We start from the raw sequence: 13,589 nt of genomic DNA, 5'->3' as shown, positions 1-13,589 counted from the left end.
CATTACACCACCACCACCAGCCTGCACAGTGGTAACAAGGCATGATGGATCCATGTTCTCATTCTGTTTACGCCAAATTCTGACTACCATTTGAATGTCTCAACAGAAATCGAGACTCATCAGACCAGGCAACATTTTTCCAGTCTTCAACTGTCCAATTTTGGTGAGCTCGTGCAAATTGTAGCCTCTTTTTCCTATTTGTAGTGGAGATGAGTGGTACCCGGTGTGGTCTTCTGCTGTTGTAGCCCATTCGCCTCAAGGTTGTGCGTGTTGTGGCTTCACAAATGCTTTGCTGCATACCTCGGTTGTAACGAGTGGTTATTTCAGTCAAAGTTGCTCTTCTATCAGCTTGAATCAGTCGGCCCATTCTCCTCTGACCTCTAGCATCAACAAGGCATTTTCGCCCACAGGACTGCCGCATACTGGATGTTTTTCCCTTTGCACACCATTCTTTGTAAACCCTAGAAATGGTTGTGCGTGAAAATCCCAATAACAGAGCAGATTGTGAAATACTGAGACCGACCTGTCTGGCATCAACAACCATGCCACGCTCAAAATTGCTTAAATCACCTTTCTTTCCCATTCTGACATTCAGTTTGGAGTTCAGGAGATTGTCTTGACCAGGACCACACCCCTAAATGCATTGAAGCAACTGCCATGTGATTGGTTGATTAGATAATTGCAATAATGGGAAATTGAACAGGTGTTCCTAATAATCCCGTAGGTGAGTGTATATTTTCTTGTTAGTCCGCGTGCCATGTTAACGACGGGGGGGGCTACCATCGAGTAGTCAAACCAAAGCAGCAGGCGTGCCAAGCAACAGCCAATGACATTTCAACATCATAGAAGACGTCTGAAAAATTTTAAAGTGTTTAATAATTAGGGTTGTGATCTAGAGACCTGCGCGGGACGAATTTTTCAGTCCCGCTCCCGCAAGATTCTGTCCCGCTCCCAAAAAAAAATATATATTATTTTCTCCAGCTCCCGCCCGCAGTATTCAAGTTTTGTCCTGCTCCCGCCCGCAAAATCCTAAACTAAAATAAACATATAACTAGTTTTATTTTTACCACTTCTTCCCGCTACTCTGTTATTTGTTTCACTTGCTTCCCTTTTGAGTGTCTATAAAAAAGAAACGGAAAATAAACAAATATGTTTCGTTTTATTTGAGTTTAATTAAATGGAATGATGAACATGGACACGAACGAGGAGCTTCTCAGAACATAGAAATACACTCAGAACAGTTAGAAATAGGCTAATAATATTGCAATGAAACAAAATAATAATAAAAGTTGATTTCTCAAGTGGTCAAACAGAAAAGCATTTGGCCTAATACTGCTTCAGAGCGTTAGCCTTTAATTTAGTCGTTCTTGTTGCTTTTGTGTAGTAGATAAATAATAGAGTACTTGTTTTTAATAAATTAATTTTAAGATAATTCCATTTTGCGGGAGTCCCGCGATTAATTCTATTCTCCCGCAACCCGCACATACATGAGGACCTTACCGCCCGCACCCGTATTCACCCATCAAATCTTGTCCCTCGCCGCACTCGGTGCGTTGGGTCCCGCGGGTCCCGCGGTACTCCCGCGGGAGTGCAGGTATCTATTGTGATCATCGTCAGCGTGCCACCCGAAATTCCTCCGCGTGCCAGTTGTGGCACGCGTGCCTAGGGTTGCCGACCCCTGGACTATAGGTATTGAGTGGTGTGACCTGTATTATGGCTTTATGTCTGCTGAAAATACAGCAACAAGGTGTAAATGCTTGGTATCAGGTCATGTGACTCATCCGGTATGTGCAGACAACTCCCAGGATGTACTGCACACTGTAATTCATTTTGAAATTTAAGCTGTGCTGCTTATTATTCTAAAAAAATGCTTGTCTTTTTGTTTTGTGTCAGTAGTGTTATCGGTAGATTGTGTATGTATCTGTGTCTTAAAATGTGTTCTTTTTCAGACTGAACAGCTGCAATCTCACAGAGACATGCTGTGAAGCATTGGCTTTAGCTCTCAGATCAAACTGCTCATACCTGAGAGAGCTAGACCTGAGTGACAATGACCTGCAGGATTCTGGAGTGAAGTGGCTCTTTGCAGAACTGCATAATCCATACTGTACACTGGAAATACTCAGGTCAGTCCTATATGACAGGTGAAATAATAAACTAGTATTTGTTAGATATTTGGAACGCAAATTAAACCACAGACTATTGGTATTTGATAGTACAACTTGAATGCCCCCCAACATGTACACACAAAGCAGGAGAGTCTAGGGGAAGGGCTGAAGGATAAGCCACATGGGGAGTTTATTTACTTTGAGTTAAGCTCCTGTTTAGGTGTCTTTTATTTAGGCCTCAAATATTTTGAGACCCTCACATGCGTTTAGTGCCTCAACCCATAATGCAGCTGATGGAGAATACAAATTGTCTAAGCATGAACTGTGTCAAAACTTTAACATTATAGTGTTTTTATTAACGATTGCAAGGCAAGTCACACAAGGGAACTGCTGCACTCACACCATTTCATTCCCACTAAGCAGGTGTAAATTTCAACTTATTTTTCATATCATTATTTTCAGAAATGAGGACATTGTGCATTATTATTCTGACTTATTATTGTTAAATTACTTGCTAGCGTCAGTGCATGGGCTGGACTCTTCACAGTTTCTTAGATCAGAATCATTTTGATTCTCATAAATCACATTTACTTAGGTGGAATTATACTGTAATATTAGTTTAATTTGGGTTACTGCTGCATGAGGACGAAAAAGACTCCATTCTACGCCCTCTATTCGGCTGTCGCACAGGATAAATTATATAGCTATTATCGAGAAGAGAGTAGTAGAAAACAATGTTGTGATTTCCTTTCTAATTTCATTTTGACAGGCTGGCAGGTTGCGGACAGGAAACGGTAGCACATGTAACACAATTTGGACTTACAGTCCTCTTCATTTGTATGTCTGAAAGTTTGTATGTTGAAAGTTAGTAAGCAGATGAACATCTGTATTATCGAATGATTACTGGCCAGTAAAAAAAGGCCAGGCCAGTAAAGTACCTGAATAAATATTTTGTTTTCTTTTCCTCAGATTGTCAGGTTGCAGAGTCAGAGAAGAAGGCTGTTCTTCCCTGACTTCAGCTCTGAGGTCAAACCCCTCACACCTGAGAGAGCTGGATCTGAGCTACAATCACCCAGGAGACTCAGGAGTGAAGCTGCTCTCTGCTGTGCTGGAGGATCCCAGCTGTAAACTGGAGATACTGAAGTGAGTACAGAATATGCATTTTATATCCATCCATCTGTCCTTCTTCCAACTGCTTATCCTGGACAGGGAGCCTGGATTCCTATGCCGTGCTGTACAGAGTGGGAGGTAGGGTGACACCCTGGGTGGGATGCCAGTCAGTCACAGGGCACACACTGGCACACGCAACAGGTAATTTATCATACCCAAGAAGCCTAAATGCACAATGGTGGGAGGAAAGTGATTCACTCTGCTCTTTCTGTGAAAACCAGCAGGCAGACTTAATCCCTGCTTGTTATGGGCTGTCAAAGTTTTTTCCTGGTAATTAATTAATACAAAGATTTGAGGTCAGATCCACTGATTCACTCAATGATCAAGTAACTGCAGTAAATAAAAGTATCATCTCACCTCTTATATCATCTCAAATTGCCAAGAGGCACAAAACACTGCACATTGTAATTAATTTTGAAATGGAAGTTGTGCTTTTGCTATGCTTAAAATCATATTTCCTTTTCCAGACTGAACAGCTGTAAATTGAGTTGGGAATCCTGTATAGCACTGGCCTCTTCTCTCAGTTCAAACCCACATGTGAGAGAGCTGGACCTGAGTGACAATGAGGTGCCGGATTTAACAGAGAAACAGCATCCAAAGATTAAAAGGGAGATGCCGCAGTCAGCATTACTGGGTTTTACACGCTGTAAACTGGAGGTACTCAGGTCAGTATTACTGGGTATTCCGTACTGTAAATTAAATACTAAGGACAGTCCTTTCTGACACTCCACATAATGGCTCAGTCAGTAAATCAGCTTATTCTGAATGCAAGCTGTCCATGCATGGACTAATACTTTAATATTATAAAGCATTTTATTTCAAAGTTACACAAATCAAACATTCTCTGTTTTAAAACAATTCATCCAGTAATGCATCCTTTTATTTTAGGTAGCTGCTGCATGAGCACCTTCTTGTGTCATATCAGCCAACTGTCAGTTATGAGAGCTGAATCACTCCTGTAATCAGCTCTCACTGCACTGTACAGATCTGTGTGGACCCCAGTGTTTAAAACTAATGTATGCTAATTGATCTAAAACTCAATTCTTGCCAGTTCTGTTGTGTCCATGAAGTTTATTTCAAAATTCTCTGAAAATTCATCATTTGACTAAATACTTGTAATTTTAACATAAAACAAGCCATAGATTGGGTGGACTGTATTGAAAACTAATACAATCTGGCAGCCCTGCATTAGCTCCTTGGGATGTTCACATCTCCTCCTTCTAGATTAACTTGCTAAGTATTAGGACACCACGCAGAATTATAACTAATGACTCCACTGGAAGCAGTTTCACTGGTCTGAATATGTTATGGGAGGATTCACATCCACATTCACATCCATGTTTCTGAGTTCCTTTGATTTCGGGAATACCCTCCTGGTATTCCTGCCTGAACATGTGTTTAGGGATTTGTGGATTGATTCTGAAACATTCCAGAAAGCGGGTTCGGGTTTAAACCTTAACTGCAGTACTCTAGCAAAGTTAGCTTTGAATGAATGAATGTTACATTAATATCATGCCTTTCAAGACACCCAAAGTACCTTACATTAACAATGGGGAGACACTTCAACCACCACCACGGTGAAGCACCTGGATGATGCGACGGCAGCCATTCTGTGCCAGTACACTCACCACACAGTAACTAAGGTGGTCAAGGAACAGGAGAGAATTCACCAGTTAGATATAGGAGATGAGTAGGAGGCCCCCTAATCCCCCATATTTTAATGCTTAAAGTGAATTTTACTGGACACCTGTTTCATTTAGGTTAATAATTATGAATCCATTATTTATATACACTCACCTAAAGGATTATTAGGAACACCTGTTCAATTTCTCATTAATGCAATTATCTAATCAACCAATCACATAGCAGTTGCTTCAATGCATTTAGGGGTGTGGTCCTGGTCAAGACAATCTCCTGAACTCCAAACTGAATGTCAGAATGGGAAAGAAAGGTGATTTAAGCAATTTTGAGCGTGGCATGGTTGTTGGTGCCAGACGGGCCGGTCTGAGTATTTCACAATCTGCTCAGTTACTGGGATTTTCATGCACAACCATTTCTAGGGTTTACAAAGAATGGTGTGCAAAGGGAAAAACATCCAGTATGCGGCAGTCCTGTGGGCGAAAATGCCTTGTTGATGCTAGAGGTCGGAGGAGAATGGGCCGACTGATTCAAGCTGATAGAAGAGCAACTTTGACTGAAATAACCACTCGTTACAACCGAGGTATGCAGCAAAGCATTTGTGAAGCCACAACACGCACAACCTTGAGGCGGATGGGCTACAACAGCAGAAGACCCCACCGGGTACCACTCATCTCCACTACAAATAGGAAAAAGAGGCTACAATTTGCACGAGCTCACCAAAATGGACAGTTGAAGACTGGAAAAATGTTGCCTGGTCTGATGAGTCTCGATTTCTGTTGAGACATTCAAATGGTAGAGTCAGAATTTGGCGTAAACAGAATGAGAACATGGATCCATCATGCCTTGTTACCACTGTGCAGGCTGGTGGTGGTGGTGTAATGGTGTGGGGGATGTTTTCTTGGCACACTTTAGGCCCCTTAGTGCCAATTGGGCATCGTTTAAATGCCACGGCCTACCTGAGCATTGTTTCTGACCATGTCCATCCCTTTATGACCACCATGTACCCATCCTCTGATGGCTACTTCCAGCAGGATAATGCACCATGTCACAAAGCTCGAATCAGTTCAAATTGGTTTCTTGAACATGACAATGAGTTCACTGTACTAAAATGGCCCCCACAGTCACCAGATCTCAACCCAATAGAGCATCTTTGGGATGTGGTGGAACGGGAGCTTCGTGCCCTGGATGTGCATCCCACAAATCTCCATTAACTGCAAGATGCTATCCTATCAATATGGGCCAACATTTCTAAAGAATGCTTTCAGCACCTTGTTGAATCAATGCCACGTAGAATTAAGGCAGTTCTGAAGGCGAAAGGGGGTCAAACACCGTATTAGTATGGTGTTCCTAATAATCCTTTAGGTGAGTGTAGTTTGTTCTTTGTTCAGACTAATTAATTTATTTTTTTCTGTCCCCTTATGGGCTCCGTGTATTCACAATGGCACAGCCATATTAATTGTTATTTTAGCATGGAGTCCACCTGTTTAATATGCCTAATTGACAGTTACACAGATGGGTATTCTGCATGTCTTTTTAAGGAGAGGTTCACATCTTCTCTCCAGCTCTGTGTGTGTGGAGCTTGTATGGACTGCTTGTGTTTGCTGACAACAACAGATAACAGATTATGACACTTATTTTCTGGAGAGAAATGCTGGCATTACAGTAGCATATCACAAGACAAAAAAGACAAAATAAAATGTAAATTAATGGGAAATTAAGTCTCAGACAAATGTGCAAAACTCTGTAGTGTACAAACAGTACTGTACAGTAATAATTGATCGCAAATGTACAGAAGTGCAACTTGTGCAATGAGTAATAAGAGACAAATAGAATTATTCAGTTCAGATCAATTTTTCATTGTCATTAACACAATGTGTGGGCACATGTGTAAATGAAAAGGGAGCTGCGGCTTCACCAGAACATGCGAGACGTAGGGGGACAGGGGAGGTGGAGGGAGGGGAATGTACATAGATTGGACATATGTACATTATACATAAATTAGACGTACATTACATGCATTATACATAAGCTATCCAGACATACAGAAACATGCAGGCTATATACAGATATGCATATTAAGAAATACAAATAGATATACATATCAGCATGTCTCCATAGATGAGGTAGTGTCTGACAGAAGTAGTGAAATGGAGCTGAGCAGTGCATGGTAAACATAGTAGACATAAGGTGCATGTAAAATAGTGCAGATGGCAATTGATGGTTTTCTTGGTGCATAATTGAGGTGAATGAGAAGAGCTCACTCTTCAGCAAGTAGACAATTCAGGAGGTTAACAGCTTGAGAAGAAGAAGCTGTTCCTGAGCTTGGAAGTACGGGCACTGAGACTCCTGTCGTGCCGGACTGCCCAAGGTGGGGGCAGGGAGTAGCCTTATATGAGTCATGTAATGTAAAGGTGGTCCAGTATTTTTTGTCCCCTAGTGGTGCAGGATACATGCTGTGGGATTTTGGGTAATACAGTTCTGAGGTTGGTATGGATGAAATCACCGCCTATAATACAGGCATCGTCTGGATGCTTAGTCTGTTAATTGCTGATGGCACGCTGTAGCTGCTTAAGTGCTGTATTAGCATTAGCATCTGGGGGGATGGAAAGAGCAGCAATGGTGATGGCCATGAACTCCCTGGGCAGATAAAAGGGTCTGTGCTGAAGTATAAGGAGCTCGAAATTGGCAGAGCAACACTTTCTAATGATTTTCGCAATTGTTGCGCAAGGAGTTTTTGACATAAATACACAAACCTCCTTCATGGGTCTTGCTGGCATCATCTGTTTTGTCAGTGTGGAAGGCTGTGCAGTCCGCTAGCTTGATGGCCAAGTCTGCGATGTTGCTGCTTAGCCCATTCTGCGTAAACATTAGGAGACGGCAGTTTTCCAGCTTATTCTGGGAGGATAGCCTAAGTTTTATCTCATCCATTTTGTTGGCCAGCGAACATACAGGTACACAGCTGGCCATGAATATACTTGGGACGGAAGGTTTGTGGGGATCGCTACTTAGCCTAGCATTTAGTCCGGCTCGCTTCCCCCTCTTTTTGAGCTCCCAGTGGGGTCAGCACTTCCACTGCGAGACCAGTGAGCAGAGAATGTCAGTGGGGAAATTTTCCGTAGTTGTGGTTGGGATGGTGTAATCCGAACTGAGATTTAAAAGTTCCTGTTCCCTGTAGAAGAACTTTCTATTGACTGAGCTTGCAAATAAACTTGAAAATAACAGTACAAAGAAAACAAGGTAAACATTGCACAGTTCTGGTAGCCGTAAAAGCTGCTGTGTACTATGCGCCACCATCTTGAAAAAAAAACATATATATCCATAAAGACAATGGAATGTGAAAAAGTTACAGTCAGCTGGTATGTGACTGGCTGTCTGGGTGGTTCAGCCTAGAGGAGAGTTGTTTGTCCTGAACGCAGTAGGAATGAAGGCCCTGCCAAAGGTATAGACTATAGGTATTGAGTGGTGTGACCTGTATTATGGCTTTTTGTATGCTGAAAATACAGCAAAAAAGGTGTAAATGCTTGGTATCAGATCCTGTGACTCATCTGGTGTGTGCAGACAATTCCCAGGATGCACTGCACACTGTAATTCATTTTGAAATTTAAGCTGTGCTGCTTATTATTCTAAAAGAAATGCTTGTCTTTTTGTTTTGTGTCAGTAGTGTTATCGGTAGATTGTGTATGTATCTGTGTCTTAAAATGTTTTCTTTTTCAGACTGTACAGCTGCAATCTCACAGAGACATGCTGTGAAGCATTGGCTTTAACTCTCAGATCAAACTGCTCATACCTGAGAGAGCTAGACCTGAGTGACAATGACCTGCAGGATTCTGGAGTGAAGCTGCTCTCTGATGGACTGGGGAATGAACACTGTAAAGTGGAAATACTGAGGTCAGTCCTATTTGACAGTTCACATAGAAAAGTGATAATTAGCAATTCGGACAGAGATTAAACCACAAATCATTAGGTGGTACAATTGGGGTACATGTTTACTCTCATTCTGTCATTCATACTGACTTGGTATAACAATAAAAAAGTACAAAACAATATTATGTGGTGTGCATTGCGGTATTTCATCTCCTGATCACACAGTAAAATACTATAAGTGTTTGAGATTAGATCCTGTTATCAGGAACTGGAAAGTGCACACTGTAAACTAGGATTTTTCAGGTTAGTCTTATATGACATTTTAAGAACTAAACTGGTATTTGTCATTTATGCTGCAAATGGAACACAGATACAAGTACAGACCGTGAGTGTTTCACAGTACAACTGGATCATCCTCCAACATGTACACACATAACAGGAGAGAAGTGCTGAAGGATAAGCCACATGGGGAGTTTATTTACTTCAACTTCAACTTTTATTTATATATCACTCTTTTAACCATAGGGTTTATAAAGTGTTTATAAATTAGCACCAAAAACATGGGACTTTAACCATCCACATTTTCTGAAGGAATCTCTAGCCCCTACCTCTCAGGGACATCTAGCCCCAACTTCTTTTCTGGGTCAAAAGAATGATTAAAATAACTGATTATAATTCTTGCATGAAACAAAAAAAATAAAAGATCTGATTATCATAGATTTTTATATGCAATGGTGCATTTTCAGCCTAGTTTTGAAAGTACTACGACACTCAGTGGCTCTCAGCATTTCTGGGAGAGAGTTCCAGAGCTTGGGACCATAGTGACGAAAACCTGCCTCCTTCCTCTTCAGCTGGGTTTTAGGAATGATCAGAAAATTACTCTCGGAAAATCTGAGTGATCTGCCTGGGACATACTTTATGATCATGTCACTAAGGTAGGAGAGAGAAAAACCATGTAAACATTTAAAAATTAGCAAAAGAACTTTAAAATCAATCCTAAAAGCCACAGCAAGACAGTGCCTGGATTTAGGCGTAGATTTGATGCGCAACTGGAGCGTGTTAAAACTGGCAGTGGCATTCTGGAGCTGTTGTAAATTTGAAATAGATTTCTTAGGTACACCAGACAAGAGTGCCTTACACTAATCTAATCTACTTCAAACAGAAGCATGTATTAGATGTGCCCTGTTAACAAATGACACCATACCCCAGACTTTAGCGATATTGCGAACTTCTTATTTGGTCTTCAGATGCATTGATTCGAAGTACTTGTTCATTCCTTGTTCAGTTCTAGAAAGTTCTGCAATATCTATGCATTCAAACAGGCAGTGGATAGACCCATGTGCATCAGGAGCTAGAGACAAATATAGCTGTGTGTCATCATGGTCTATAGTAAAAAAAGGCAGCACTGATGTCTAGAAGAACAAAAATGGAGATTTTCGCTGACTCTCTGGTTAACCTCACATCATTTAGCACTTTGAGAAGTGCCGTTTCAGTAGGGGTATGCCTAAAAGGCAGAATAAAACACTTTCTAGAGATAATTCGTTTTAAGTTAATCGATTCATTGAACAGACGCAACTTTCTAAAAAAAATTACGAAGAAATGTAAGGTTAGAGATTGGTTTAAAATGTTTAAGGATTACTTTTGATTTTAAAACATTATGGGAAAAAATATTTTACAGAAACATTAACAATATTCAGAAGATCTGCCAACAATGATCATAAAATACTAAGAGGGAAGGGGATCAAGGATGCAGCAAAACCATGAATTTAAAAGTAATATAACTTTGATTAGCGAATTAAGGTCGATAGGATAAAACACAGACATATTTCTTTATCCCCACTATCCAACTTTAAACTTTGAAATGTTGTTTTGTATGTCTTTTTGTTTTTCAGAAAAGACGGCATCATGTGTATGTACTTTTATTTTAATGTCTTTGATGCCAAGACAAGTATGTGCATGTTTACTGTGTGGTGGTTTCTATTTTGTGGGTCTGTGATGCTGTCTAGTGGGTCCAGGCCAGTCATTGGTCCCAGTCAGACTGTGGCTTTGGCAAATCAGCACAGGCATTACAGCACTACAGCCAGGCTGGAGGCAGTAGCCAAATGTTTGCTAAGAGGCTCCTGGGGGAACCTTCCCAGATGTGAGCTGGCTGGGGTCATTAGTGGGAGCCAGGAGTGCAGGATTATGGATGGGGCCGCTTTTAACACCTAGTATAAAAATAAGGTGCTTTTAATTTTGTATTCTGGCTGCAGTGGCTGTAGTTTTGGGGCTCTAGATTGGCAAGTGATGAATCATTGTGTTAGTGGATATTAAATATTTTTTACTCAACTAAGCAATAAATCCCTGACAGCTCACTATTGTCTTTAAGTCAGAATTATTTTATTTTATACAGACGCTCCTCTACTTACAAACGAAATACGTTCCAAATGGCTGTTCGTAACTTGAAATGTTACGTCATTATTCAACATCATTTTAAGGGTATACGCAAGTACAAAGAACTAGGATGCCGGGAGTTCGCACGCTACACTGCTGCGCGGCGGGAGTAGCAGCCAGAAGTCGTACTAGGTGGAATTGGTGCACAGAAAGAAAAAAATTGATGTTGCGGACAGGAAACGGGAGCACATGTAACACAATTTGGACTTACAGTCCTCTTCATTTGTATGTCTGAAAATTTGTATGTTGAAAGTTAGTAAGCAGATGAACATCTGTATTATCGAATGATTACTGGCCAGTAAAAAAAGGCCAGGCCAGTAAAGTACCTGAATAAATATTTTGTTTTCTTTTCCTCAGGTTGTCAGGTTGCAGAGTCAGAGAAGAAGGCTGTTCTTCCCTGACTTCAGCTCTGAGGTCAAACCCCTCACACCTGAGAGAGCTGGATCTGAGCTACAATCACCCAGGAGACTCAGGAGTGAAGCTGCTCTCTGTTGTGCTGGAGGATCCCAGCTGTAAACTGGAGATACTGAAGTGAGTACAGAATATGCATTTTATATCCATCCATCTGTCCTTCTTCCAACTGCTTATCCTGGACAGGGAGCCTGGATCCCTATGCCGTGCTGTACAGAGTGGGAGGTAGGGTGACACCCTGGGTGGGATGCCAGTCAGTCACAGGGCACACACTGACACACGCAACAGGTAATTTACAGACACCAATTAGCTGAACTGCATCTGGGAGGAAAATGCAGTAACCAAAATGCAGTAACAAATCGGTTCACTAACTGATTGTTAGTGAACAAATCTGGTTATAAGTACATAGAACATCACTTCTCTGGTGGGAAAGGAACCTGAGCTGGTGTGGCAGGTAGAGAGATACCAAGTAGCTATAGTCGGGCTCACCTCAATGAATGGCACATGGTGATGTGTCGTTCGCGAACGAGCCGGCTCTAAGAGCCGATGCTTTGAAGCGAACGAGAGGAGTCGAAGCTTCAGCCGCTCCTGCTCGGCTCTGCTGAAAATCCATTCGGCAGGGGCGGGACTTTATTTATATGGACACACAGAACATTGGCTCATAATGCCGACTCCTTCACGAACGACACATCGGACTAGGATCGTACCATTATGTGAAAGAAGGAAGGGGGGCAGACGCTCCAAAGACAGCGAGTGTTGGTACGGGAGACTGTCGCTCTGTGCACTTGTCACTGCGACAGACAAGGAGCCAGATTTAAATGCAAGCGCATCGTGAAGAAAAAAAGGAGTGAAGAAATGAGTGAAAGCCGAAAAAGAAGCAGCATCTGGTTGCATTTCAGTGATATTGGACACTGCAAAGCAAAGTGCAGAATTTGTAATATGATCCTTATCTAATATCTAATATATCCTTTAGAGCAGGGTCAACAACAAACCTGCACAGACATATAAGAACCACCCACCCATCCGTGCAACTGGAGGAGTAACTGTGTATTTTTTGTAATGAAAAAATGCATAAAAATACGTAATGTCTGAAAACAATGAATAAGAAATTGCTTATACACAAACCATTCATAATTGCTTAATTGGGCTAAAATATAAGCATCCAAGTGATACTAAACGAAGAGCCATTCGGGAGCCGTAAGAGCCGGCTCTTTAAAGGGAGCCGATCCAAAAGAACCGAAGCTTTGAAAAGGGCCGGAGTTCCCATCACTAGTTGAGGTACTGTGTGTGTGTGTGTGGGGGGGGGGGGGGGTGAATTTTGGATTTCTAAAACACCAGGGCCCAATCCCAAACTATACCCTCGACACTCCGCCTTCATTTCGAGTCACACTCCCGCCGAGTCACCCTCACAACACGCCCTATACACTTAAACTGAAGGAAATTGTCACAAGAAAGATTTGAGACAGACTTGCCCTCGCAGCGCCTTTTTACAGTCTTCATTACCGGAAAGAGGAAATGCATTACGTAGTGATTTGACGAAATGGATCCATCAAGAAGCTGTATTGTATTTTCTTTAATGACATATCAGTTATTTTAAAAAAGCACAGTTTATCTAATGCGAGAAGACGACGGCTACGTCGTCTTATTGCACTGAGCAATTTTAAGTATGTACATGTGTCATATTGACGATTGTACAATTTCTACCATAGCTAACTTAGGTTACACGCATAAAACATTACGCATTACTTCTGTACCAAATACCAGATCCAGATATGTAGAGGAAAAAACAGGCAAATATGAAACATAAATTGTTATTGCTGGTGTGATGTTGATCGAGTTTGCGTACGAATGTTTCTTCGCGTGGTTTGTAGTTTGAAAAGTACACAAAATCTCTCGTAATCGGATCACGATAAAATCTACCTGTACTGACCAGCTATAAATAACTGCTTTCCTAATTTTTTTTCT

At 41.4% G+C, this 13,589-nt stretch overlaps 1 protein-coding gene across 1 annotated transcript in view; it reads left to right on the top strand.

Moving 5' to 3' along the window:
• The window catches only part of LOC111841726 (uncharacterized), a 218,586-nt gene that overhangs the window by 174,085 nt on the left and 30,912 nt on the right, over window positions 1–13,589 (top strand). The window contains exons 46-50 of the mRNA XM_072702643.1: window positions 1,950–2,123; window positions 3,075–3,248; window positions 3,743–3,940; window positions 8,631–8,804; window positions 11,571–11,744. Of these exons, the coding sequence (XP_072558744.1) occupies window positions 1,950–2,123; window positions 3,075–3,248; window positions 3,743–3,940; window positions 8,631–8,804; window positions 11,571–11,744 (894 nt within the window). The remainder of the gene's footprint in view (window positions 1–1,949; window positions 2,124–3,074; window positions 3,249–3,742; window positions 3,941–8,630; window positions 8,805–11,570; window positions 11,745–13,589) is intronic.

This window comes from Paramormyrops kingsleyae, chromosome 19 (genome assembly GCF_048594095.1).
Source record: "Paramormyrops kingsleyae isolate MSU_618 chromosome 19, PKINGS_0.4, whole genome shotgun sequence".
Lineage (NCBI taxonomy): Eukaryota > Metazoa > Chordata > Actinopteri > Osteoglossiformes > Mormyridae > Paramormyrops > Paramormyrops kingsleyae.
The sequence above is the reverse complement of the archived record's forward strand: the minus strand, read 5'-3'. Positions and strand labels throughout refer to the sequence as shown.